At 42.5% G+C, this 27,270-nt stretch overlaps 3 protein-coding genes across 7 annotated transcripts in view; 2 read left to right on the top strand and 1 right to left on the bottom strand.

Annotated features, from left to right (window-relative positions):
• Positions 1 to 14,407, top strand: part of tulp4a (TUB like protein 4a) — a 39,911-nt gene extending 25,504 nt beyond the window's left edge. For 2 of the 3 annotated variants that reach the window (XM_080790462.1, XM_080790463.1), the window contains exons 9-16: positions 131 to 297; positions 651 to 875; positions 3,157 to 3,391; positions 6,089 to 6,233; positions 6,928 to 7,099; positions 7,233 to 7,326; positions 7,460 to 10,881; positions 11,043 to 14,407. In XM_080790462.1, coding sequence (XP_080646588.1) covers positions 131 to 297; positions 651 to 875; positions 3,157 to 3,391; positions 6,089 to 6,233; positions 6,928 to 7,099; positions 7,233 to 7,326; positions 7,460 to 10,881; positions 11,043 to 11,159 — 4,577 coding nt within the window. In that variant the 3' untranslated portion in view covers positions 11,160 to 14,407. The remainder of the gene's footprint in view (positions 1 to 130; positions 298 to 650; positions 876 to 3,156; positions 3,392 to 6,088; positions 6,234 to 6,927; positions 7,100 to 7,232; positions 7,327 to 7,459; positions 10,882 to 11,042) is intronic. The other variant, XM_080790464.1, reaches the window with a different exon arrangement.
• A 972-nt stretch (positions 14,408 to 15,379) lies between these two features.
• On the top strand, positions 15,380 to 25,176 carry tmem181 (transmembrane protein 181). Of its 2 annotated transcripts, none has more exons than XM_080790473.1 (17): positions 15,380 to 15,622; positions 17,042 to 17,145; positions 17,862 to 17,929; positions 18,390 to 18,480; positions 18,613 to 18,743; positions 19,439 to 19,555; positions 19,727 to 19,807; positions 20,176 to 20,275; positions 20,598 to 20,728; positions 20,851 to 20,942; positions 21,096 to 21,153; positions 21,248 to 21,350; positions 21,472 to 21,523; positions 21,666 to 21,748; positions 21,968 to 22,057; positions 22,149 to 22,215; positions 23,106 to 25,176. In XM_080790473.1, exons 1-17 carry the CDS (start codon positions 15,492 to 15,494, stop codon positions 23,188 to 23,190), a joined length of 1,584 nt encoding a protein of 527 aa, XP_080646599.1. In that variant the 5' UTR covers positions 15,380 to 15,491; the 3' UTR covers positions 23,191 to 25,176. The 2 variants fall into 2 exon arrangements, with proteins under 2 accessions (XP_080646599.1, XP_080646600.1); XM_080790474.1 differs by lacking the exon at positions 15,380 to 15,622 and adding an exon at positions 16,526 to 16,645.
• A 202-nt stretch (positions 25,177 to 25,378) lies between these two features.
• dynlt1b (dynein light chain Tctex-type 1b) lies at positions 25,379 to 26,520 on the bottom strand. Of its 2 annotated transcripts, XM_080790483.1 has the most exons (5): positions 26,451 to 26,502; positions 26,214 to 26,255; positions 25,786 to 25,909; positions 25,612 to 25,689; positions 25,379 to 25,486 (listed from the first exon to the last, which is right to left on the bottom strand). In XM_080790483.1, the coding sequence occupies exons 1-5, from the start codon at positions 26,496 to 26,498 to the stop codon at positions 25,416 to 25,418; spliced, it is 363 nt and encodes a 120-aa protein (XP_080646609.1). In that variant the 5' UTR covers positions 26,499 to 26,502; the 3' UTR covers positions 25,379 to 25,415. The 2 variants fall into 2 exon arrangements, with proteins under 2 accessions (XP_080646609.1, XP_080646610.1); XM_080790484.1 differs by lacking the exon at positions 26,214 to 26,255 and having other exon boundaries at positions 26,451 to 26,520.
• Between the last annotated feature and the right edge of the window lie 750 nt (positions 26,521 to 27,270).

Here is a 27,270-nt window from a genome sequence, read left to right on the forward strand (position 1 = left end):
TTTGGTACATAGTTTAAAATTTTGAATCCCGTACTTGTATTTCTACATTAAGGTATTGATATTTTTAAGTAAAACAATGTGAGTATTAGTTTTTCCACCACTGCTGTTTTGACGTCCTGCTGCTTTCTAGATGTGGTGGTCCAGTGGTGCTCTCAGGGGGACCTGCTGGCAGTGGCAGGGATGGAGAGGACCTTCCTCCCCCAAGACCCCTCCTGTCCTCCCCCGACCAGGAACGCCATTGTCAAGTTCTACAACGTCCGCGGAGAACACATATATACACTGGACACACCGGCACAGGTGATCAGCTATACGAAAGAACCCATGCAGCCTTCATCTGTTTTAGCCCTGTCAGAGTATGTGTATGAAGTGTCCGATAAGATTAGATAAAAAAGCTTATTCATCTTCTTCGTCTTCAGATGCTGCTGTTTTCTAAAGATTTTTTTATTTTTAAGATTTTTATGTATTTCGTATGTATATTATGTTTGTACTTCAGACCAGGTTATGGTGAGAGGTAGCAAGAAATGTTTCTTGTGTTCGTATGGCAATACAGATCTTGATCTTTTATACTTAGATAACCCCTTTATACCTGGTGAAAACCAATTCAAATTGGAATAAAAAACTAATAATCGTCATGGATTCCCTCCCTGCAGCGTCCTATCACAACGCTGTGCTGGGGTCACCGGGACTCGCGCCTGTTCTTGGCGTGTGGCCCGGCGCTCTATGTGGTGCGGGTGGAGCACCGTGTGGCCAGCCTGCAGCTGCTGTGCCAGCAGGGCATTGCCACGGCACTGAAGGAGGAAAAAGATGTGGCCAAGCTCACCATGCCCTCCCGCCTCTGTTCCTACGTCACTGCTGCCTTTGTCCCCACCATCAAGGTACCGTAACATGGGTGGGAGTCCCATTAGGAAAATTAAGCTGCACACTCGTAGCCACGATGCTGTATATTTATTGACAAGAATCCAACGTTTCAATCTAGAAGGTCTTCTTTATTCCCTGAAGAAGACCTTCTAGGTCGAAATGTTGGATTTTTATCAAAGGCCCATAGGCGGCAGGTGGATTTGACCTTTAGATAGGCTAGAATTGCGTCGGGGGGGGGAACTCTCGCGGCCTCGTTTCGCTCTGCCACGCGTCGCAGATTTATTTATTTCCCCCAGATGGTCTAAAAATGAGTTACTTTAACTTACTTATCATGATTTGACCAATTTATTACCAATCTCGTACACCATTGCTCACGAAAGCAAGATTCTTGACCCAATTATAGCCACTGCATCTAGCTTTTAATTAAAGTAAAAGTAGTCTGAGAAAAAGGAACAGTTCTGTTCCCCGGACATTATTTTGGCTGAGATGGGTCTTCTTCTCAAGTCGGTGTGGAGATTACCCAGCGGTGTTGCTGCCCCTCCCGGCTCATGGCTCTTCACAGACGGCACAGACAGAGCAGCCTCTCCGCTGACCGTGTCAGTGTTGCTGCGCCGGATGTGAATGAACCGTGCGGTTACTGGTGCTGCTGAGTGCTGACAGCCGACTCACAGCTTCTTCTTCTGAATCTTTGCCTTGAAAAAGACCGTAGGGTGTAGACTATATCCATTTAGCTTTTTGCTGTTTTCCAAAACAAACCAGCGTGCGCTACTGTTTGCTACAAAGCGACTGGAAGTACAAGGTTTATAGACATACCAAGTAGCTAATCATATGCTGATTTTAGGCCCGATGCTGTATCATTAGCCGCCCTACCCGGTCAGCGATCACCAGGGGGCAGCGACAACACACACACACAAACACACAATAGCCTTCTATATAATGCTGCGCACAAGCCGCACATATATTATATATTTGAAAAAGACCCAGCATAATTTTTGGGAAGTCCAAGCCTTGCCTAGCCTTACATACCCGCCTATGCTAAGGCCATTAGCACCTCACATACACTGGTGTGTGCCCTTCTCCCTGTTTGTCTAGGGGTCCTTTTAGCTCATGCTCCATAGAGACATCACCAACTTTAGCCAACACTAGGGGCATAAAACAGATTAAAGTTTTTTTTTTCACATGTCTTTGTAATGCGAGTCGTGAATGAAATTTATGGCTGCGAGTTTGCCTTGTGTTTCCAATTTTGGCTTTACAACGTTCCAGAGTACTGTAGGCAAGTGACATCAAGCCAAACTACAGAGCTTGAGTTCTTTGACTGCATAATGAGCTTGCAGTGGTTGCAAAACGGCATGCCAAGGCAAGCCGTTGTGCCATGATACAAGTCCAGGTATACCTTGAGACTTTTATGACAACCACATAATATTTTTCCAATGAATTGTGTGTGCCCACTGCCTTCAGATTTTTACTTTAAAGTTTGAAAGCCTCTGGCAAAGAGTAGGACATTCACTTCTAGTCATTTTTACTAGTTGCCTAGTTTACTAGTCGACTAGTTGTTTAACTACCGGTACCTATTATGTAAAAAAACATTTAGAAACTGTGTACATTGGTGACTATAACTTTAATCTACCTGATCGTGTGGCCTACAAAATCGGGGGGGAAAATATATATATATATTTCTTTTTTTTCTTATCAACTAGTCAACTAGTACCAGCAAGGTCGACTAGTGGATTTACTAGTCGACTAGTTGCTTAATGTCCTAGCATAGAGTACACTTCAGGGGAAGTACGACGACCAGATCATTTAAAGTCAATTTAAACCTGGCGTCCCCTTACAGGTATTGGGCATGTATCACAAATGTATGATCTACATACAAGCATCACATTGCTTATAGATTGGCTATTTCGGTGGTTAAGCTTACTCTACTCGCATGCTTGGGCCAACTGATGAATCCTGCAGGACGCGTCTTCACCTACGCTGATTTTCTGGACATTCATGTTCATTGTAGCACACATTATAGATCCATTCATGCACAAGTCTCCTTGAAACGTCGTGAAAATGTGGCGCAAATATTTGAATATATATTCTTTCAGAGCGAACGTTCCTTGCTTCTGGGGGGGTCCATGAAACAATATATTTTCAATATATATTTTCAATTTCATATAATTTCTGGGGTCCTTGACATGAAATAGTTTGAGAACCACTGACATAGAAAACTGTCATGATTCAGAAGACATTTGTAAAATTGTCCTCAGGTCTAAATGGGTGAATCATTAAATCTTGTTTTCTGCTGTCCCATAGCCCCCCATCCCAGACCCCAACAACATGCGTGACTTTGTCAGCTACCCGACTGCTGGCAATGAGCGTCTGCACTGCACCATGAAGCGCACTGAGGACAACCCTGAGGTGGGGGGGCCCTGTTACACCCTCTACCTGGAGTACCTCGGGGGTCTGGTGCCTATTCTCAAGGGCCGAAGAATCAGCAAACTGAGGCCTGAGTTTGTCATCATGGACCCCAAGACCGATGGGAAAGCAGGTGAGACTTTGATCTAACTTTGGTCTACAGTGTTACTAAAGTCATCGAAAAGCTAAGAGTCATAGAATTGAAGCGAGAAGTAGTTATAGACAGGTTTCCCACGGTCATGCAATTCCTGGAAATTTCCAGTACTAGAAAAGTTTATGCTTTTTTTTTGGCTATTTATTTAGTAAATAAAAACATTTCCAATATATATATATACGAAATATGTACAAAAGTAGTTCTCCAAACAGGCTGCGTGATTGCAGCGTAATTCATACAGGGCGTTACAACAAGAGCAGATCTACTGTTTGTATGTCTGTTCCTTGTAGGTCTGTTCCTTTGTCACGTGAAACCAACCTCTGCAGCTGCAGCACATGAGCGAGAGCAACAAGTGAATCTTCAGTGATGAAGCATAAGCAATTGAGCTCAAAGTTATAATTTATCGGTTGAACTAGCATACACAATGCCTGGGAAATGTGCTTTTAATCATTTGTGGCATACAAATGAAAAATATAAAGTCTGGTTAAAGCGTGAAAAGTGGAAAAACATTTGGTCAAAACATTTGATGTTGGGAACATGGGGGGATTCGAGCTGGTCAGCCATGCGAAAAGCAAAAAACACGTTGGAAGTCCAAAAGGCTGCTTAATAGACAGTGGGTGTCGGTGCGTATTTCACGGCTGACTCACTGAATGATTGTTATATTATAGTCCTGGAAATTGGGTTAAATATTCTGGAAAAGTTTTCGAAATTCATTGGAAATAATGTGTGGGAACCGTGTATAGAATCACTAGTAGTTTATAGTGTGGACACAATTTGATGTGTGCTAGTGTTGTGACATTCATGAACGATTAGTTCAAAATGATTGGGTCCTTTGTGTGAACGAGAACGAATTCGGTCACTTCCTCAAACATTATCGTTCCTCGAGTCCCTCGAGACCTTGTACATGTACTATTTTTGTAGATTTTAGAAAAATCTTGAAAGTGTGGGAATTTATGATTTATAAGGCATCTGTAGAATCTGGAAGGTTTCTGACTAATATGTTAACGTACTTGCCTTGCCCATTTAGACAATGTATAACATTGGGCAATGTTATACAGTCTAGATTTAATGACTCTACAAACGATAAAATACATGAGAATTCCCCCGGCACACTGACATCCTCAGTGCCCTCGTTATGAGCTGTTACTCCCCCCCTGTTTGACTGACTTTCATTTGGCTGAGTGTCCTTGAAGGGATAAAATTTATTATCTTCTATTATAATGTAATCAATATGATATATATTTTTTTGTTCTATAGATTGTCCATTTCATTCCCTAACATTCAAGTTGAATGTATTCACCCCAGACATAATTGTCTTCTCCAGTACTTTTCCAGCTGTCTGAGTTTGGGGGGAAGTTTCTTGCGCTGGCATTGAGAGAGTGAGTGTGTTTTAGTCACATAGGGCAGACTGGTCCATGTTAATTAAAATCTGCTTAATGGGGCTCTGATGGCCCCTGGGTTCCTCATAAATCAACCCACTCCCTCCCCACACAGTGATAAATGAAGCCAGCCATGAAATGCATGCAGCCCATTCACACTTTAATGCCCATCAAATAAATTAGCTTGACCCAGAGTGGAGTACCAGTGGTTCACAGAATCCATATGAATGAGAAACAGAGGAGAAAGGTTACTCCTAAGCAGTGGTATGGATCAAATAGAACTACATGTTAATAGTATCAAATGAGGAAACTGAATGCACCTTACCTCATAACTCCCTGAGATGTTTCAAGGGTGAATTGTGCCCCCTGCAGGTTGTTGTTGTAGCTGGAAATCTAAACCCATAATTTGTACATTGAGACTTGCAAATGGCACATGGAATGACATTTTCCACATAAAACCGTAACTACCGTAACTGTTATTTAAATCTCTTGGGTGGCTCTGCAACCAACTAAACCGTTGTGGGATAGTGTATTGTAAGCCTATGCTAGGCTTGTGCCCAGTTTAGGACAATTCCATTTAAACATTTCAGTAGCCAGAGGGACAAACCTATTTATCTGTGGAAATCTAGAGTCATAACATCAGTGTTTGTTCGCATCACAGTAATCCAGGGCAGTGGTCAAATTTCAGGTTTAAGGGTGTGGTCCACCCAACACAAGGTAGCACCTCAGGGTTTAGCTATTGTACACACATGTAACAATGAGAGCTGAGCACACAGAAGACAAGGAAACAGACCAGAGAAGAATGATGTCCGTTTGTAACAGCAGATTAAACAATCTGTTTTTGATACTTTGTGGATTATTAAAGTTGATTATTAAGGTTGACTATACATTTTGACTTTTGTAATGTAACTTTTAAAGTAGGGATTTGAGGAATAATGCCACTGAACGTCACAGTAGTTTACTACCCTGATGCTCTACTTAAGAGTTACTCAAATGGGGTACTTTGGTGTACTCCTAGGGTACTGAACCGAGAGAGAATTATATTGGTTATGAACAATTTAGTGCGTGATGCTTGTTTGGTTCTTTGTATCATAACATACTTCTACATTCTTATTTCTTACATCTACGGTTCAATATCTATCAGCCTTCTTTATTTTGAGAAATGGTGTGCCCTTATTGCCTGAATTGGCGTCAATATCTATGGTGGATTCATTCCTCAGTCCACCACCACATTTTACTGTCTGTCATGCATACTTACACACTCAAGATCCGACTCCATCTTGTGTTCTCCCTTCAGATGAGGTGTATGGCAACAGCCTGATATCAACTATGATTGACAGCTGTAACTGCTCAGACTCCAGCGATATTGAGCTGAGTGATGACTGGGTCGGAAAGAAATCTCCCAAGATATCCAGAGGCAGCAAATCCCCCAAGCTGCCCAGGTAAACCTGCACCATATCTCTCCATTTGTCAGATATATTTACCTCTCTGCTGTTAACCACTTATTGGGTCCAAATAGCAGAAATATGTCCTCATACATCACATTCCGTGTTCAGCCAATCAAATCATTTCCGTGGTACAAAACACACAAAGTTGGGCATAGGAGTGGATAGCGCTCCTCAAAGATGTTAGAAGGTTTTTGAAAGTTTAATACTGACATGCCCAAAATAGGGATGCCAGGTTGAAATTGGTTAATAGGGAGCTGTAACAAGTGAAATTAAAATACTTGTTTCTCTCTAATGTTCACACTCAAACATTTGCAACATTCAGCATCAATTGTAATAACACGTTGTTTTATGTCAATTAAGGAAGTTTAGTTTTTCCTCCTCCATTCAGTATCTGCAGAGGTGATGTTTGGTTGATGATGTTTCACAGGGAAAAACTTTATTGATTGTGTATATTGTATTGATACTCGCTATCAAAATTGAAGATGCCTTTTTTAGTGTATAATTCTAAATTCTTGACTAACTAATACTGAAATATTCACTTTCACTCTTTTGCCTTTCTTAAACCAACTCTTTGCATGAATTGCAGCATATTCAGTGGAATATCCTACACTAATCGTAATGTAATGTTTACTTTTGCTTCACTGCATGCCTAAACCTTTTTCTCTCCCGTTTGCTACCTTCTCTGTAGAGACTTAGTCTGTCCCTTTACCAACAGAATCAACATTGATCCCAGAAAGTCCCCCAAATTGTCCCGAGCTACACAGGAAATCTCCAGGTCACCACGGCTGCCCATACGGAAACCGTCTATTGGGTCACCTAGTCTCACGCGGAGAGAGTTCCCCTTAGATGACATCACTCAGGTAATGGTCCTGTTGTGTCAACTCGATGAGAAAACATCTTTTATGACCAGCTTCCGCTGTGTATTTTGAAAATGAATTTATTATGCTGAATTGTATTGTCATAAGAATAAGTTTGTTCTTTCTTCTGTTGTAGCATAATTACCTTGCTCAGGTTACATCCAATATTTGGGGGACAAAGTTCAAGATTGTGGGTCTTGCAACATTTTTGCCAACAAATCTCGGTGCAGGTAATGATTCAAATGCTATTTTTTACGGGGTGAATTTGAATGACATTTTCACAGATACACACCCACCAGTCTTTGAGGGGAAAAAAGGACATTCCTTTAATTCTGTCTTTCTTGATCCTTCCTTACATCCCAGTCATCTACAAGACAAGCCTCCTCCATCTGCAGCCCCGACAAATGACCATCTACCTGCCAGAGGTGCGTAAGATCTCCATGGACTACATCAACCTGCCTGTCTTCAGCGGCCCCAACGTCTTCAGCGAGGACGAGGATGAGCCTGTCACTGGTCCCGTTGCTGATGACAACCCGCCGTGTACTGTCAACATCCCCATCGCTCCCATCCACAGTCCCGCCCAGGCCATGTCCCCCACCCAAAACATTAGTCTGGTCCAGTCGCTACTCGCCAATCAGAATGTTCTGCTGGACGTCCAGTCGAATCCCACCGCCACGCCAACCGCTGCTGCTGCCAGTGGTTCGGACCAAAGTCAGGACACGGTCTTGACGGCCCAGTACACGGTTCCCACCCGGTACTCTAACCCTGGGCAGGTCATCTTTGGGGGGCTGGATATGAGTCGCCTGATGGTGGGCCCGCCAACCGCTCATCATCACCCACAGCAGCAAACGAGTCACCATCAACAACAGCTCCAGCACCACCAACAGCAAATGCAGCACCACCAGCAACAGCTTCAGCAACAACAGCACCAGCTGCAACAGCAGCAAATTCTGCAGCAGCAACAGTTGCAGCAGCAGCAGCTTCAGCAGCAGCACATTCAACAGCAGATTCACCACATGCAGCAGCAGCATCAACACCAACTTCAGCACCAACAACATCTACAGCAGCAGATACAGCAACAACAGCAGCATCAGCAAATTCAACACCAACTGCAACAGCAACAGCACCAACAAATCCTTCAGCAGCAGGCGCAGCAGCAAGCACAGCAGCAGGCGCAGCAGCAACATCATCAAATGCAGCAGCAGCACCACCATCAAATTCAGCAGCAACTGCAGATTCAAATCCCTGTTCCCTCTATGTCATCGGGCCAGCCTTCAGGTGCAGCCATGCACCAGCTTCCACCAGGGACATTGCAGATCCAAATCACTCACCCTCCTGCTGATTTGGTGGTTGAGAGAGCGTCTGGAGGCGATCACGAGCACCTGCTGAAAATCAAGCCCCCACGCCCAGCTCCCCAGCTGGCTGAAGGAGACACAGTGGTGTTCAGTGCCCCTCTACTAGAGCTTAGCAAGATGAACCCCCCGCCACCCTACCCCGGGACAGTGGCGGCTGCTGTAGCTGCAGCAGCGGCCGTTGCCTCAGGGTCTGCTTCAGTCTCAGTGTCTGCAGCCTCCGCTGTTGCGTCTGTAACAGCGGGGGCCGGCAATGGCACTCCTCTACCAGCTGACCTGTGTATGAAGAAAGCAGAGTTTCCTCTGTATCCTGCAGGGCAGCAGTCAGCACAGTACCCGACACCGCTGGGTTATGAGAGGATAACCACCTTCGACAGCAGCGGCAACGTGGAGGAGGTATGCCGTCCTCGGACGCGCCTTGTGTGCAATCAGAACATCTACGCGCTCCAAGGTCCTGGCAGCTCTGCCACACTCCGGGTCACTTCTTCGTCGTCCTCTGCCTCAGCAGATGGGAAGAAGATCCAGCTGCCCTATGCCTCTGCTACTCTGAACAGACTCACTGTGCCCCGCTACTCCATACCCAGTGGAGACCCGCCCCCATACCCAGACCAGGCCAATCAGAACAATGCCACTGGCAGGAACACTGGACAGAGGCTTGACAGCAATCTGATTCATGCCACTCTCAGGAGGAACAGCCGAGAGGCTGCTCTTAAGGTCTCCCAGATGCTGGACCCGCCCAGACCCCTGCCGCCCAAGGCCAAAAACAGTAGTGCACTAGCAGCCTCGTATCAACAGAGGGTGCCAACAGCCCTGTACACATGCAGCCAATGTAGTAGTGGGTCTAGTATTGGGAGTACTGCACCAGGCAACACTAACGGCATAGCAGGAGGGACCATCATCAGACAGGATTTCCCGCCAGGGAATGGAGCACCGCACAGCACTGTGATCGTTCACTCCAACAGTGCTTCTCCTCTAGCCTCTCAATCCTCGTACAACCTGCTGAGCGCCCTCGATGGAGTTGGAAATGGTGGTGGAGACAACAGAGACAGGGCAGAGTATGTGAACTCTGCGTTTACTGAGGACGAGTCACTGAATCAGTCGTTGAGGCATCTGGCTCTGGGGGGCACTGATGTGTCAGGGCTGGTTGTCAAACGCCCCCCTCCCTATCAGTGGGACCCAGCAGCCACAGAGGAGGTGTGGGTTCCTCAGGAACGGACAGCAACCCTCACCCGCTCTGGTCCCTCTGGACCTCACAAACCACCCCCCCTCATCCTTGGCCCTGCGCAGCACTTAGATGTGTCCAGGCTCCCCTTTGTCCTCTCTCCAAAGTCCCCAACCAGCCCCAGTGCTGCATCATTCCAAGCTGCAGCAGCAGCCGCAGGCTACCAAATCTCAATCCAGTACCCTCCCAGCACTGCCTATTCTGGTCCACAGATGCAGCCCGGTCCAGGATCCCCACGACCCTGCTCCTCCCCAAAGGAGATGGTGGCACCAGTGCCCTTCTCACAGCAGGAGGCAACTCTGGTTCTGCCACCTGGTTATTCTGCAAACCTGGCTACTCTGGCCTGCTGCCCTCTCCCGCCCATGTATCCAGGAGGAAGCTCCTGTGCTGCACTCCCTATCCCACCCATCGCCTTGCACACTCCCTGGGGCACCTATAACTCATGCCCGCCCATGTCCAGCCCAGCGGTGCCGCTGCCTCCCAAAGCCTCCCACATGGCAGTAGACAAAAACATTTTGTCGCCTCCGCCACCTCCTCCACCACCTCCCCCTCCTCCACCGCCAGCAGAGCTGCAGGGAAATAACGTCTCGCCAGATGCCATGGCAGATGCTGGGGAGGGTTTCCAGGAGGTGCTGTCCCTCACTGAGAGCCCTGTGCCACAGCGTTCCGATAAATTTGTCAAAAAGATCCGGAAACGGGCGGACGGTCGGGCAGAGGAGGCCAATGTACCTCCCCTGGCCGAGGGAGGCAAGTCCAAGAAGGAGGGCAGAGCTCTAGGTGACTTCAACTCGCTCATATCCAGCCCACGGCTGGGAGGCAGGGACAAGAAGAAACCAAAGGGACAGAAAGAGCAGCAGATGAAGGCCAAGAAACTGAGCAAGACCCCAAACACCAGCGAGTTCCAGGACAGCTCGGAGAGTGAACCGGAGCTCTTCATCAGCGGGGACGAGCTGCTCAATCAATGTCAGAGTGGTAAGAAGGGCTGGAAGAACAAGAGGAGCCTTCGTGCTGCCACCGAACTGGATGAAATCAAGTGTCGCAAGGCCAACGAGAAAGAGGACCGCGGGCTGGGCAGCCAAGGCTTCGTCTACATCATGGCCAACAAGCAGCCACTGTGGAACGAGGCTACGCAGGTCTACCAGCTTGACTTTGGGGGGCGTGTCACGCAAGAGTCGGCCAAGAACTTCCAGATTGAACTGGATGGAAGACAGGTAAGGGGGCGTCCTTGCTGTTATTTACATTGTTGTCCTCCATAAGAGAAATATTATCAGAAGACATTTAATAACTGCTTAAAATTGTCTGCCGCATGCACATAAGAAGAAAGAAAATACTCTAACTTTGTATTCTGTTGATGTGTTTTGATGATTCATAGGTGATGCAGTTTGGCAGGATTGATGGCAACGCCTACATTCTGGACTTCCAGTATCCCTTCTCTGCTGTGCAAGCCTTTGCAGTGGCTTTGGCCAATGTCACTCAACGCCTCAAATGAGATGTCCCACTTACCCTCACCTGGAATTTTATCTGGGATTTGAACGCAATCAGCTGAAGGGACAAAGTTGTTTCATTTGAACTGCATAACTTTAATTTTGGAACAGTAACTGAAGTCAGCCATGGTCTGCATAAACAGAAAGATTTAATCACACTGCACTACGCAACGCTGCCACTAGAGTTGGTGCAATAAGCAGGCTGCAGTTGCTAAGGATGTCCCTAGATTTGCTCTTCTTTGGCAGTCAGCAGTGCCCTGCAAAGTCTGCTGGGCCAAATTGCTGAGTTTTCAGTCACTGACATGCAAATAAAAGCTGCTTTAGCTAGAAGAAGCTATTGGACGTTATAACCTGGCGGTTAGATTTCCTCAACAGGGCGGTGCTGCAAGAGAAATGGTCTCTGTGCAGTTTAAAAAAGGAGCAGCAACAGTAATACTTGAAAATCCCACTCTCTGGAGATTGAAGATGTTTCTATTTTTTCTGCACAGGTACTACTGGGCACTGAAATCCATTGCTGTACAAAACTTCAGTGAAACAGTTACCACTTTTAGTAGACTGCTTTTGCTTTTAGGAGTTTCTTAAAGGTCAATCTTTCTGGAGGGTTGAGTTTTTTGTTTAGTTTATTGCGCTCCCATTCATTTTGCGACCCTCCAACTGTTTCTTGGCTGGAATTGAAGCTTAAATATATTCATTGTTATAGGAGCACTATTAGAAACGTATTCCCTCTTGTTACAAATTTGGGAAAGTAAGGGAATAAATAGAACTAAGTTGAACTGCAGTCTTTTCTATGAGTTTTCCTGGGATTTTGAAGGAAAGAAAACATGTCACTCTCCTACATGGATTAATTTATCTATATGTTTCTTTGTTTATCTTTTCACTATTTGGATATGAATTTTAACAATGTAATCATCCTTCATGTGATGTGATGTCATGTCATACAACCTCAGTAAGTTGTTGACCTGGTTTTCAACTTGTCTTGTTTTATTTAGGAGACCGGCAGCCGAGAAGCATATTGCTGTATAGTTTGACAAATTCAGGTTGGAGTGGTGTACAGAATAGTTTTGACTGATGTGTCCTGTACTTACTGATGTATCTCCCCTTTCTCCATTATGGTGACGGGGGTACAAAAAGGTCAGGTTTCAACAACTCTGGCATGAAGTGATTTGTCACCTGCTGTCACTTCTGTGAAGTGAGTGTGTAGTTTGGGCCTGGCCCTACTCCTAAAGACTACGCTAAACGTGTAAAGCCTAATTTATTCTTTGTCATATGACCACGTCGCTCGGTGAAACTAAAGCAATTCCGTGAGAGATGCCGTTCTATGACAAAGTATACATTAGGCTTAAGCAAAGGTACAGGAAATATTTTTGTATATTTCACCAATGTCATTTCATACTTTTTTCAGAAGTAATGTAAATACATGCATAACATTCATATTGTACATGTTGAAATGAGACGTAGGTGAGTTTGACAGACATCTGTTCACACCAGTCTCCATTGTGTTTTCAATGTCAAATCAGCTGTGGAGGGATGCTAGTACTGTTGTACTGTTTAATGGAACAGCTAAAAAACAGTAAAGCTGAGATGATTCCATGTGCTGAATCTTTGAAGTGAGAACCCCAATGAAGTATGAAGGTATTTGAACTTGTTCATTTAGCAAGCTGACACTGAAATATTTTGAAGCTGACCATGTTTTTTCTCTTTCAGGCTGTCAGACTTGTGTTCATTTTGACCTAAGGACAGAGAGCCTATATTTAGTAGGTGCTTGAATAATGGGTTTGTTTATTGCAAATACCTGTTTAATTGGGTTTATATTAACCAAAATCCCAAGTGTATTAGAATATAATGTTTAGTAAAGATTTAGGTCCAATTAGGTAATCTCAAAATCTTGTGCCAAAACATAGTAGCTTAATCTTAAAGATGAAGAAAATGAACAGGTTAGAAATAGAACTATAGCCTATGCTTGATTTAAAATAAAAAATAAATTTGAACCCATAAAGAAATCTCATGTTTGACAAAGCCCATGTTCTGGTCTTTGAATGAATGATATTACATTTCTTTAATTTGTTTTTCCATCACACTGAGATGCATGTTAGTCAGGTGGGTGTGATTGTAGGGAGGAGCTCCGAAAAACAATGGATTGAATTATCTACCAAGGGATAAGCTTGAGTTAACACTTAGTTTTGTGTGGGTGTCGTGCACTGAAAATAGCTATCGAAGGTTGTAGATTGGCTATTTTTGATATACAACACCCAAATGCAACTAAGTATAAATCAGGTCATAGTCTAACCTTGAGAACAAAAAGACCATAGTTGTGGCCTAAACAATATATCTTTTCAATATTAATTTTGTTAGTTGTGCAATATTTTCATAGGGAAAATACTAAAATAGATTTCCTTTGCCATTTCTTTTTTTCTTTTAACCACAGTTTCACACTGTTGGAAAAAACAAGTTGTGCAGCATCTCTAATGCTGATCTGTACATTTTTATTTATGAGATTATTTCCTAAAGGCTGTATATTACTTGTGGAGTTTTCTGAACATTTCTTTGTGTTGAAAAGAGTTTGTTACAAGTATAGCCCAAATTGCGAGGGGTTGGAGGAGAGAAAGAGGGTGAATTGTCAGTGTTTTTGTGAAGTTTTCATTGGATGGAAAAGATGTGAATGAGTTATGCTTAATTTATCCTCTGTTGTATGATGATGTCGCTCATCACGGTCATACAATGAAGTATAAATTAGGCTTAAGTGCCCAGTTGTATAGTGTAGTTTGTAGACTAGTCGTGTGTAAGACGTATCTGTCAAGTCAAGGTGTGTCTGTATTCAATTGTATGGTCTACCAAAATGCCATCAGTGTTGTATCTATTCTCTTCAATCCGTGTGTGTGTGTGTGTGGAAAAAGCTACTGTTTTTCACCCCATTAAAGCATCGTCATGCTCCTTGTTCTCATTACATTTTTGGTTATGATTTCTTTACACACATTCATATGAGTCTGTGTGTGCGTGTGTGTAAAGCCACTTGAGTTCATGATTCAAAATTGCCTATGGACTTTTAAAATGATTTGATGACCTACTGTAGATATTGTAGGATTTTGATTTCTTTTCTAAGACGTGTGCTTTGTACTTCTAGATGTAGACGTAAAGGACAAAAAAATTAAAAAAGAGAGTCTGATTTGGTGACTGAATGTTTATAGTGAACAATAGTAAGGCATGCCATGTAAATTATTTTACAATTGTATATGTCACGCATCTTTTGAATAAAATGTCATTGTTTCAGAGAATATTTGTTCTCACAATTATATTGAATTTATATTATATGCATATAGTAATGCTACAATGCATGGGCAAATTACCTATAAAGTACACAGTAAAATCCTTAACATTAATCCCTTAACATAAACTTCCGTTTGCAAAGAGGAAGAAGTCTGCCACACTGTCTATAATTTTATGTTTTATTGAATACAGAACAACATTTCGGCCCAAATGACTTTTGATTTGGATTTCAAATTAATAGCCTACCCGATGAAGTTTAGTTGGACTAAAATGGTCTGTATTCAATAAAACATTTATAGGTGAATACGGTGTGTGTGTGGGAGACTTTGTCCTATATGCACCTGTCCCTGTAAAGTGTAAAGTGTGCAATAGGACTCTTTCTATCAGTGACACTATTTGTATTATAAATTAGTTAAATTAGAGTGTCGGTACAATTGTAAACCACTGTATTATACTATTATACACTCACACTGTATAATGGAGTTAGAAATAAAAAATAATCAATAGCAACAGATAGCCATCTGTGCCAAGGGGGACTCCCAGGGGTCCTTGAGAGACTCCAGGTGGTTAACGACTTTTGGCTATTTGAATGCAAATCTATAAGCTTGCAATGTAACATGTGAGGTTATATGTCTGCTATTTTAAAGAAATCGCAGGCTTATACAAGATTTGAAACATTTTTAACAACGGACGTTGCCACAAAATATTGTCATATAAATGTGGAGGTTTTTGACATGAACAGGTCTGAGCAGGAGTATTACACTGGTGTAACTAAAAACCAACGGCAACAGATTGCCATCTGAGGCTACACATTGGGCGTCCTCCACTGTGTCTCTGTCCTTGGTGCTGGAGTGTAGTCACGTGATGCTCCTACTCGTCTGCCTGTGATGTCCTCCGCCCCCCTCTTTCCGTTTTTTGATGCTTTTTCTTTGAAAAGCGACACAAACAAAACGGCTTCGCCTGCACTTTCATTTGAACAAGGAAACAATCAAAAGAGAACGTTTTGTAAAGGGCTGCGGATTATTGACCATCGCCATTTTCAATCATCCGACTGACATTCGGTATATGCTATAATGGATACCGACTACTCTGGTTTGGAAAATCCGCTCTACAGTGAATTTAAATATTTTTGTAAGAAGATACAGGAAGCCTATAAAGAACTGAAGGAGGACTTGACACCGTACCGCGATGATCGGTTTTACAGGTATGTAGGTCTCGTGTGTGTGTGTGTGTGTGTGTGTGTGTGTGTGTGTGTGTGTGTGTGTGTGTGTGTGTGTACACTATGCTAATTTGGTCAAGGGCCTAATAATGCAACGGTAAAATGAATAGGCCTACTGCATGGAACCGAAAATCGGTTTACAGAAAATGCCAATTTACACAATAGCCTATGTGTTTTGTTGCTATTAATGGTGCTAAGACCAGTGAGGAGAGGTCATTGTAACGTATGACGCGTGGCTGTGGCACTGACTGGACCTTTTTGTTTTTGACACACGTACGAGCAAGACGTTTTGTTTCAGAACCTCCTGAGTCCTGCATGTGGCCTTCAAGACTGGCCTAATACAAGAACATGAGAAAACCGTAACAGAATACCAGTTGTCAACAAATGCAAAAATACCAGATTTTCGCTGCACTGCAGTCTGCAGCACTGTAGGTTCTAAATCATTGCCATTTCAATGTGCCTGCATGTGGATTGTGGACACGGCCACTTATGTTTAATGAGCCGAAGCCGAACCCATTATTTTAGGCCTATCATACCGAAGGCAACAAGTGTTGCTATTTTTAATCAGCTGAGCAAAATAAATGAACGAAAGTATAGGCTATTAAAACATATCTTAGTTCTTATAGTTGCACTTGCACATGTCTATGTCTTGCATGCATTTGATTTGATTTGAGTGATTACATTGCAATCTCGTGTCGTGTAAGTGGCAATTCAACGATATATAGGGTAATATACAGTAGGCTATTTAACGTGGGTTAAAATTTCTGAGCTTGTAGATCGGCTATTTACGGCACTCGACCGACACCATCGTACGGCGAAGTAACGCACACACACACACACACGCACACACGCACTAGTTACCACGTGACTGTAGCCCCTCCCCACCTGATGACGTTGCATTCCAGTTGTCGCAGGGCTGATGTATGCGGATGTGGATTTCACTGCTGTCTGTGTATTTATTTGCCTCTTCTCTCACTGTACCGAGTGAGCGTCCATCGGCATGGAGTTGTAAGTGTTGTTGTTTACATGCTTTAGTTTGGCCACCCTGGCGATCTGATGGGAGCGGAATCTGTGCGTTGCTTTCTTCGCAGCGGCTACCATCTGCTGGTGCTGGCTAACATTACCATAATTTAACATGGCAGCTAGCAGTGTTGACGGATGCACAGTACACCCTGTAGTTTTCACTTCAGGCAGGTGGTTAGGTACTTGTGTAGTAAATGGATAGATAGATAGATAGATCGATAGATAGATAATAACATCTACAATCTACTGTTGCCCTTCTGTGTGCGTGTACTGTGGAGTGTGCGCTGCTTGGGTGGGTGTTGTCTGGTTGGTGACGTGTTTGTCTTCGTGTGTTTGTTTATCAACAGTCTGTGGTCAATGACTTCTTTCTCCCTCGAACAGATTGGCCCCCATGCGACTTTACACACTCTCCAAAAGACATTTTGTCTTGGTCTTTGTCGTTTTCCTGATCTGCTTTGGCCTCACAGTCTTCATTGGTATTGCTGGTAAGTGAGAAAAACGTGATCAATACTAGCCCCATATGTGCCCTCTCCCTAGGCACATATGGGGCTAGGGAGAGGGCACATATGGGGCTAGATCAATACCAACTATAAGGCAAAGGCATGCGTCCAAATACATCATAAATGACTCAAAATGAGTCATTCGGCCTGATTCCAGATGCTGTTTTTAAGGAGTGGACTGATACAGACTATAGCTATACAGACTTCCCTTGACACCATGATCGTGTCTGCTTTCCATATGAATCGTTTCTTTCTTTTTTTACTCACTGATTCATTTTTCATCAAGTATTTAAGCAAAAACAAAATGAAAGTGCTCAATCTTTAAGACTATAGGGCTGTTAAGCCAAGTATTACCATCTTTCATGAGCTTTGATACAGTATGTGCTCATTGTCAATGTTCTCCTGGAAGAAGACACCAAAACACACTCGCCACCATTTACTTTACACGATCGCTCGCCCCCAGCGGTTCTTGTATTTGTTTTTCTGAGGTTATGGTTATGAATACATTGAAGTTTTGGCATCATTTAAGAGGTTAAGTAAATACGTTTAGGAATAAGGTTTGTTTTAGGTATTGTATTACTGAGGTTATGTTTACGAATACTGTTGGTGGCAGTTCTTGAGGGTGCCGGATTTGACCCGGGGCAAGCATTCTTGTATTCCAAATGCTTACACATTGTATTTGTGTATGCCCCATGATGCAGGTCCTCAGATAATTTCTGAGCAAGAGCACAGTGGTGATAAACTGCTTGTAAAGAATCACTCAATTAAGGTAAGATGATAAAAGGAAGAAAATTCTAAATTGCCACAATGGTAAGGAATGTGTTAAATGTGTTCTGTTTTTAGAACAGTAGGAATACATTTTGTCCATGCAGTCATGGACCGGTCCTCAGTCGTCCTAATGAAGACCTTGCATGATCGAAACATGTTGGCAGTTGCCGTATAGTTAGGTTATTCCTCTTTTTACCTTTGAGTGCCCGGATCGTCTGTTTTTCCTATGTCTTGATCTGTGGGAGAACCTTTATAATATTGTTTTACTATTATAGCCATCTTTTCAGGTCCCCATTCAAGCTTGTAATTTGGTATTGAACTCAGAAATTAACTCAGAAATAACACAATCTGACAAAGGTTTTTGAATTCAGATTATAAGACTTTGATTGAACCATTTCAGCTCGGGCTTTCTGCACCTGTGCATATTTTAAAATGACTACCGCATACATTTGTTGTTTCAGACTGGGCCCTTCGAGCTAAAGTCTCCTCCCCTTACCACGTACAATCAACAGCTATGGCTTACCTGTCTAATGCAGGTTGAACACAGCAATGGTAAGAGTCAAAGACCACCAAATACATAACGGATACGGATTTAAACCACCATATTAGACCATATAGTTGTGAGTTACAGCACATTGATCAGTTGTTGGTGCCATGTTGTTGTTGTGGTCCTGTCTTGGTTAGTGGTGGACTTCCAGCAGCACTTTGAGATCAATGTTGAGCTGAATGGGGTGTTGCAGGATGCCAGTCATGTGCCAGTCATGCCCCTCAACAACGACATCCACCAGAAGTCGAGAATGCTGCATTGTGACACTGTAAGTGTTAAGGTCATTACACAACAGGAGTGATGTGAATAAACTATGAAAATGCGTCAAATCTTCAATCAAACCTTTATTTTGGTGATGCCTCCATTGATAAAAGTAGCTGATTTTATTTGCGCGGACAAATCAACCTTGTTTAGAAAAATTACTACATTGCTTCATAGCCTCATTATAATTATTACGCTCAGTGTGCATGTACTCATAATACAAACAAGTGTTTCAATTAATGTGAATTAATTGCACAAAATGAACACCCCCCCCCCCAGTGTGTACAGACCTTTAGTCAGCAACCCACCCATCCCACTATCAGTCTACCAACCAAACCAAGTATTAATGTATCAGTGAGGGGTCAGCCACCATGCTGTGGAGAGATGGATATATATGGTATACCAGGTCATGTACAATGTTAACTCATTAAGCACTGTTTATGTCAACGTATGATGCAAATGGCTGATCTACAAGTTCACAACGCAATAGCGCATCATCTGCTTTATTTATTTTTACGTTAACCCAAAATGGCAACTCCTTTTTTGTGTTCAACATGCAGTTGGTGCAGAAATGTGCGCAAAATGTAAATATATATCCATTTCAGATGGCCACTTGACAATAATGTTTCATACAACGTTACAAACTCAGAATTCACTACACTAGTAACACTACATTGTGGCTGTGTTTCTCCCTCCACACAGAAATGTGATGAGATCATTGTGCTCCACCTGGGCTACCTGAACTACACGCAGTACCAGGTCAAGGTCAGCTTTAAAGGTCTAGAAAACATCACCTATGACATCAAAGTTAACTTTGCGGTAAGGAACAGAATCCACACACTTGCAGGAGATGGTTTCAAACGTATCTTAACTTAAGTTATCTGAGAGGGCTGTCATTCTGCTTCTGCATGGGACGGCTCTAGAGATTGCATAAACTCACATTTTCACATTCACTTTCTCCTGCTCTCTACCTGTATTCTCACTTCACAGTGGAAAATGTACAATCCTACCTTCTCTCAAGTTGAGATCTGGTTCCGGTTTGTCTTTGTGGTTTTAACCTTCATGGTCACGGTAAGAGGATAAATGGCATTTTTATTGACTCCGTTACTAAACATACATACAGGGAAAACTGTTTGCACGTATCTGCCAGGCCAGCTATTCTGAGTTTTTCATTTTATTCGAAAGAAAAATAGAACATCTTCTTATGATAGCGTTACTTTCTATTGACCCCTCAATCATTAAAATAACATCTTATTGATCAGTGTTAAGGTGATTGGGTGAAAGATAGAGGGTTAGGTGAGCCTAAAATGAAGCACAATAATAGGCCAATATAGCTCTGTGTGTGTGTGTGTGTGTGTGTGTGTGTGACTGTGTGTACATATTCATATTACATGTATTGTATGTGCATATAATTGTTTTGATATGTCTGTATGTTGCAGTGTTTGTTTGCTCATTCACTGAGGAAGTTTTCCATGAGGGATTGGGGGATAGAGCAGAAGTGGATGTCTGTCTTGCTGCCTTTGCTTCTGCTTTACAATGGTAAGTTTGAGTATTGTCAACGAGGGTTGAGTTTATGGATTGCTCACAACCATTCTGAACCTCGCCTGTACAAAAGTGTACAGGTCTCGGTGGGGTTAGATTGTTATGATAGGTATTGGTAACAGAGGTCTGTGCAATGCAAACTAATAGGAACGAAAGAAATAACATTAGTTAGAGATACAAAATTACAAATTACCGTTTATGTTCAGAACATATAAAGATCATTACTTTTCCATTTTCACTCCTAGTAAAATATTGTTTATTTTCGGTTCGGTTTCTCACACCAGTTCGAAGCCCTAATTCTATTCCTTTTCCTGTTCAGATCCATTCTTCCCGCTGTCATTCCTGGTGAACAGTTGGTTTCCTGGCACGTTGGATGCTTTCTTCCAGGCTCTCTTTCTGTGTGCCCTGCTCCTATTTTGGCTCTGTGTTTACCATGGCATCAGGGTCCAGGTGGGTCCATTATAATCTCCACCGGAACCTTACTCCATTCCTCTTACTGTTGATAAAGATGCCATGAACTATTGACTTACTTTCCACCCCATTTATTTACTTGATTTATTATCTTTGCACAGGGTGAAAGGAAATGCCTGACATTCTACTTGCCTAAGCTGGTCATTGTTGGTCTCCTGTGGCTGTCGTCTGTCACGCTGGGAATATGGCAAACGTAAGTCTTATGCACAGATTATGACAATATTGAAGAAAGAAAACAATCTTGTATTGTTTTATTTTTTCAATATTTTCACAATCTGTCCATGTATTAGTTGTTGTTGCCTGTTGTTTACAGGTGAAATGATTCTCCCGTATTCTGGATTTACAGGGTCAATGAACTCCAAGATCCAACCTACCAATACAAAGTGGATATAGCCAATTTTCAGGTGAGTCGCTTAATGATGCAGATGGTTTGACTTAACAGTTAGATGATCCTCATATTTTCTATGGTCAAATCAACTTCCCATGTTTACTCTTAAGGGCATGAAGATCTTCTTCCTGATTGTAGTGATCCTCTACATTCTCTACCTGATCTTCCTGATTGTTAGAGCTTGTTCTGAGCTCAAGAACATGCCTTACTCGGGTAACCCTGTGTGACACACACACACACACACACACACACACACACACACACGTCCATGTTGATAAGGCTCTTCTCTCATTGCTATAACGAGCTCAATGTGTGCTGTCCTTTGTACCACCAGATCTCCGCCTGAAGTTTTTGACAGCCCTGACATTTGTGGTCCTCATAATAAGGTGCATTTCGAAGTTCTTAGAACTACCAAGCTACAGAAGTCAATGTTATATCACTATTTTAAGTTCTTGATGAGCTAGCTGTCTGTCTGTCTGTCTGTCCGGTCAAATTGGTCCTATAATCCCTGTCCCATTCTTTCCCTAGCATGGTCATACTCTACCTGAGGTTTGGCGCCAAGGCCCTGCAAGATAATTTTGTGTCTGAATTGTCTACCCATTACCAGAACTATATCCTTTTAACGCAGAGATTCCCAAAGGACCTGAGGGGTCCTTTTGGGGGGGGGGGGGGGGTCCTCGTGTGTGTGTGTGTGTGTGTGTGTGTGTGCGTGTGGATAAAAACGCTACATAAATGTACCATTTATTTTACCAGTGATTTCCTATGACGATAGATGCTCATTTATTTCTCTTTACCTGTTGAATTTGATTGTTCCTTAACTCTAGACATACCTGCAGAATTCTTATCATTCTATGGCCTGCTCAACTTTTATTTGTACACATTAGCATTTGTGTATTCCCCCTCGAAAAATGCCCTATATGGTAAGTTTTATTCTTCATCGTTGGAAGATTTATTTTTCCTGCTGCATAAATTTAGAACCGTAAATTAACCATTTTGAGTTTTGTGTCCCAGATTCCCAGTTGAAGGATAACCCTGCTTTCTCCATGCTTAACGACTCCGATGATGAAGTTATATATGGGTGAGTGTACAGTATTAAGTAAAACAAATAAAAATAAATAACACACAGACACACACACACACACACACACTTACAGATTATGTGGATGTGGGTAAAAACACTACGAACGCCCGGGGGTATTTAGGACCATTAAATCAGAGCGCCCAGCGATTTACAGCAACAGAGCACATTTAGCGACGCACCAGGCGCTATCCCGGATGTAGCTGAAGTAGCTAGATGTAGCCAAAACACCCCAGAGGCGATCGACAACAACGGGAGGTATGATTAACGCGACTAGCGATGCGACTTCGATGGCCCGTCTAAAACATAATTTATGCTTAGAATTGGACGGAATGATTAGATCAAGAGTTATAAACGTTTTAAGATTTTCGATCTGATCGGCTAAATGGGGGGGGGAACATTTTGGATGACGTCCCAACCGGAAAGGACATTGAATGTTGCCCAACAGACGTTTCCAGCCTGTGGAGCGATGCGATCGGTTTTGATATCAATAAATCTCAGTGCCACCAGGTGGATACCAGTTTTGGCCCATTATAAATAAAAGAGAGAATTTGTAATTCTATTGTGCATGTAATGTGCATATCATCACCTGAACACCAGATTAGACGAATTTTCGAAATCTGAAAGGCGCCATTGGCAATCTATGGCCACCAGGGGGAGGCGTCCAAAGGCGTCATGTGGCACTGAAGGAGTTTTAATCTCTGTCCTGAGCGCTGAAGGAGTTTTAATCTCTGTCCTGAGCGCTGGGCGTTACTATTTGATAGGACGGAGAACTCTGTTTATGCCGCTCAGGGTGTTAATACAGTATGTTTTGGTAGTTTTTGTGCATCCCCATTGCATACGGTTTTGATGGTAGAACACACCTAAACCCATTTTCTTTCTCTTTGAAGGAGTGATTACGAAGAAATGCCTTTACAAAATGGCCGTGCTATCAAAGCAACTGCCAAGTATCAGGATGACAGTGACAGTGACTGATCTGAGCTAATCTCTGAGTGGAATTTCCCATCTCTTCTCTTGTTTCTCCACTGAAAAGTTGGAAGAGTACAACAAACTGTCATGTGTAAATAGGGAGTATTTGCATTGGTAATGCAAAGTAAACTGTACATATATATATTTTTTAAGAATAAATTCAACATGAATGTAATTTCACTGAAAGTCCATGTATGCAGGCAGATAGATTTGTTTGTCACCAAATGGAAACTATGTGTCATCAAAATTTCAATAGTCCACAAATATTTCTTTCCCCTGTAGCCAGCATTTCATTACACAAATGTGGGTACAGATGAACACTACTGTTTGAAAGGGAAAAGTGCCATTTTGTCATGAGATTTATTACATTATAAGGAAAAGTTGTTTTTAATGCTTTATTTTGAAACACTACTGTCTGTGCTTGCACTGTTTTTGCCATTGCTCATTGGCTCACTGTCATTCTGAGAGTTTATATTTATCACATTAAATGGCATGAAATTAAATCGCTTATGCAGACAATATGTATTGTGGCCAGTAAGCATTATTTTAATTTAATTCATTAATAATGGTGCCATAGCATTGATGACATTGTTCTCAGATGAGTTTTGCCACTAGGGACAGGGAGAGCCTTGAACTGAGCCTAATTTATACTTTGTCATACAACTGTTGTGGTTTCCACTAGATATTTGAAAAGTCCTTCACCTTTTCATAGTGGCACACTGATCGGTTGTTGATGCAATGTTGCAGTCCTGCCTTGGTTAGACTTTCAACAGCACTCTTTGAGACCATGTTGAGCTGAAGGGGTGCAGGTTATGCACATGTCAAGAACGCTACATTGTAGCACTGAGTGCAAATAGATGTCCCCCTACAAAGGACGTGAAACCCGTCGGGCAGGCCCGGCATAATGCCCTCCATCAAAACTTGACTATCCAACCATGACCACACCATGCCTAAACTTAGTACCGTACTAGTATAAAGGACTATACCATCCAAATCTCTTGTCAGTCGTCCAAAGCTAGTCTTATTCATATGCTCTTAGTACCAGGTGTGCCATCAAGGCACCAACTTTTTTCTTTCTTTTAAAAAAACTACTTTTAGCAGTACAGAGCGGGTACCTCTTGCCACTTGTTTTGTTGTTTTCAATTCATTCCTTATGAAGCAGCTTTATGATTGCACTCCTTGAGTCTGAATATGTAACTCTTTGTCTGAAATTGATGGCATTTGATATGTCTTAAACTAAGGACCACTTGTGTCATGTTGGTTATTTGTGTCTTATTGTAACCCTGCTGATTTAGTTGCACCTTTGGACATCAAATTATGAATTATTTTTGCTTTGTTGTAGAACATGGTTTATCTTTACCTGTCCTTTCTCATTGTGTGAAGTCCCATTGAGGAAATTATACTGTATAGCAGTGGGCTAAGGTTTTATGGTCATGGTTCACCAGGATCCTGGATGGCTTGATTCTAGCCTTAAAATAATTTATATAAATATTTTTTTAAATGTATGGGTGCAACTCCCCTCTCCCCCTCATTAGCAGGCAACAGTGCAGCACTATCTCTCTCTGTTTCTGGCACAACTGCATCACTTTTGCCCCTACTGGTACTCTAAACATTAGTCACATAATCACGGACATTGCTGTTCCTTGGAGTGTTTTGTGACACCAGAAAACCACACCCACTGCTATGCCTTATTGCGTTATCTGTTGCCTCATGCCTATTTATGTTTTCAAATTGTAGGTTGTGTATTTTAAAGCTTTCCTGAATCAGAAATGAACTGTTACTTAATCACATATATCTTAAAATGGTGAATGGTGCCTTGTTTTCACTGCAAACCAAGGTTTACTGTTAAATACTGTTGCAGTCTTAAATGTTGTGGAAAAGGCTTTGTTTAGATACAAGATTGTTAGTGAATGAATATGGACTATATTGACTTTTGGAAATTTTAAGTTTGAATTAAATGTGGGATCTCTGCTGTTGGGCATAGAGACGATATTTGTTGCTTCAAGAAATTGTGTACATGCACCATTATGTAATATCACATCACATGTAAATAAAACTTGCTATAAACAAGCATTACAATTTGTTATAGCATGTGTAACTAACTGTAGTCTGTAAGTCTTTGTTCAATACAATACCAAAGACAATACAAATGAATAAACATATGGACAAAACATTTAATTCAAGTATTGGACATGGAATATTGGTCTTCATAAAACACTGCAGGTGCGTTTTTAAATGGCGAGTCCAAACACACTGACGATGCAGTACATAGACTTGTTCTCCCATCGTACTGTACAGCTACCTGTTGAGTGCAACACACATTAGTGGAAGAGAGAATCGTACATTATTCATTCAGCAAACAACTATTGCAATTTAACTTTGGAGCACAAATGATGAGACTGAAATGATACATGTGCATTATCATACCATCAGTGGAGTTGTCCCAGAAGCATGAGCTGGCTGTTTGTAGACCTGCCCCATTTTTCTGCATGATGATACAGGTTACTGTGTGAAGGATATAAACACAATCATTATACACTGTAATGATGACTGCAGGTCACAAAAGCCATCAATGCATTTTACTGTCAGGATCCAACATACCAACATATTTGAATGGCTTTCCAAGTTTACTGAGTTGACTGAGGCACTGCTCCACTACATTGGAAGTCCACTGATTGACTCTGCTGTGTTGATAAGCATTTCCTCCAATGGCTCCTTCTACTGACTTGAGGGATAATTCAACAAAAGATCTAGTAATTCATCCTTGTCCAACAAGTTACACACAGAGCTGCAAGTACAAGTGACTCAGCACACACCATTTAATTACCCGTATGTCATTTTATGTCCAGGAATGAATAAGAGTCTGTCTGCGATTTGGCACAGACACGGTTGCTATAGCAACCATTGTTGTTAAACTTGTGTTAGCCACTGGCTATTTAGCCTCGGTCCCAGCCTTACTCATCTGCGAAGAAGCTGGCTATTTGCTCTACAGCAGACAAGCCAGAAAACAATAAAACTGGTATTCCTACCTCTTTTATTACTGCGCTCACTTCGTCCACCACAAACGCAGTCTGTATTAATTAAAAGCAAAACAGTTCAGATCAGATTGTGTTCTGCAGAACAGAATCCTACCAATCTATAATCTCTTTCCCTCAGTCAGTCAGTCAGTCTGTAACGTTGAACTGGTCAGACTCAGAGATAACAATGATGCTGCAGATTCTACACAAATAGATTAAAAAATATTGTGCCCCATGCCTCCTGCTTACCTCTTCTGCGGTCTGAAACTCGTCCATAATATAATCAGGACGTAACATTGATTCGCAGCAAAACCATCTACTATCAGAGAGTCAACTGAAATGACTGAGCATGCGCCGTTGGCAAGCCCGCCCATGAGCCCGCCTAGTTGACTGGCTTACCTATGATTTGCTCTGGACTGGCTGAATGACAACTGTAGTGAAGTTGGCCCCGCCTCAGGCAAATGTAGTCTACTATTATTATTATTATTATTTGTCTTTCTTAATCTCTTAAACATTACGTTAATTGTAGGCCAGGCTATTCCCTAGGCCTAGTAGGCCTAAGTGTCGAGTGCGGTACTTGTCTAAGTAGCTACTCGGAGCAGCCGCCAGTGTATTTCTTGGGGACCATGTCTATATTGGAGTGGAGACTCGAGACAGCCTCCTCAGGAGCATAAAGGGTAGGTTCAGGTTTTCATCACAATTTACAAATATATTAGAGGGGCCTGCGGCAAGAAATGTATTAGCCCGCTGCCCGTAGTTTTCAATAAAGAAAATATGTAATCCCGTTTGTGTCGGAAGTTCCCAATGGACATACATGGCGGTAGTGGGGGAGAGCATCCGGTGAATGCCGGAATTACGCTAAACGTAAACAGGAAGTAAACGAGGGGGCCAAATGGCGTTCGGTCACAAACGGTATTAAAACACTTCTGTATTGAAAACTACGGAGTAATACATTACACGAGCACCCCGCAGACCTCTCTAACATTTGGAGCATCAGGGTAAGCATCTTATATTTTGCATTTGTACATGTTTTGTTCGGAGCCCTAAGGTTTCAGCTGGTGTACGCCCA

This window comes from Protomyctophum bolini, assembly GCF_963924005.1.
Source record: "Protomyctophum bolini genome assembly, chromosome: 19".
Taxonomy (NCBI): Eukaryota; Metazoa; Chordata; class Actinopteri; order Myctophiformes; family Myctophidae; genus Protomyctophum; species Protomyctophum bolini.

Excerpts from the sequence above, each read along its gene's own strand:
- tmem181 (XM_080790473.1), top strand. The coding sequence starts at position 15,492 with ATGGATACCGACTACTCTGGTTTGGAAAATCCGCTCTACAGTGAATTT. Across the intron at positions 18,744-19,438 it reads GAATGCTGCATTGTGACACT|AAATGTGATGAGATCATTGT; the intron begins GTAAGTGTTAAG and ends CCCTCCACACAG. Across the intron at positions 22,216-23,105 it reads GATGATGAAGTTATATATGG|GAGTGATTACGAAGAAATGC; the intron begins GTGAGTGTACAG and ends TTCTCTTTGAAG.
- dynlt1b (XM_080790483.1), bottom strand. The coding sequence starts at position 26,498 with ATGTTACGTCCTGATTATATTATGGACGAGTTTCAGACCGCAGAAGAG. Across the intron at positions 25,910-26,213 it reads TGAGCGCAGTAATAAAAGAG|TCAGTAGAAGGAGCCATTGG; the intron begins GTAGGAATACCA and ends TTATCCCTCAAG. Across the intron at positions 25,487-25,611 it reads CTGGGACAACTCCACTGATG|GTAGCTGTACAGTACGATGG; the intron begins GTATGATAATGC and ends TGCACTCAACAG.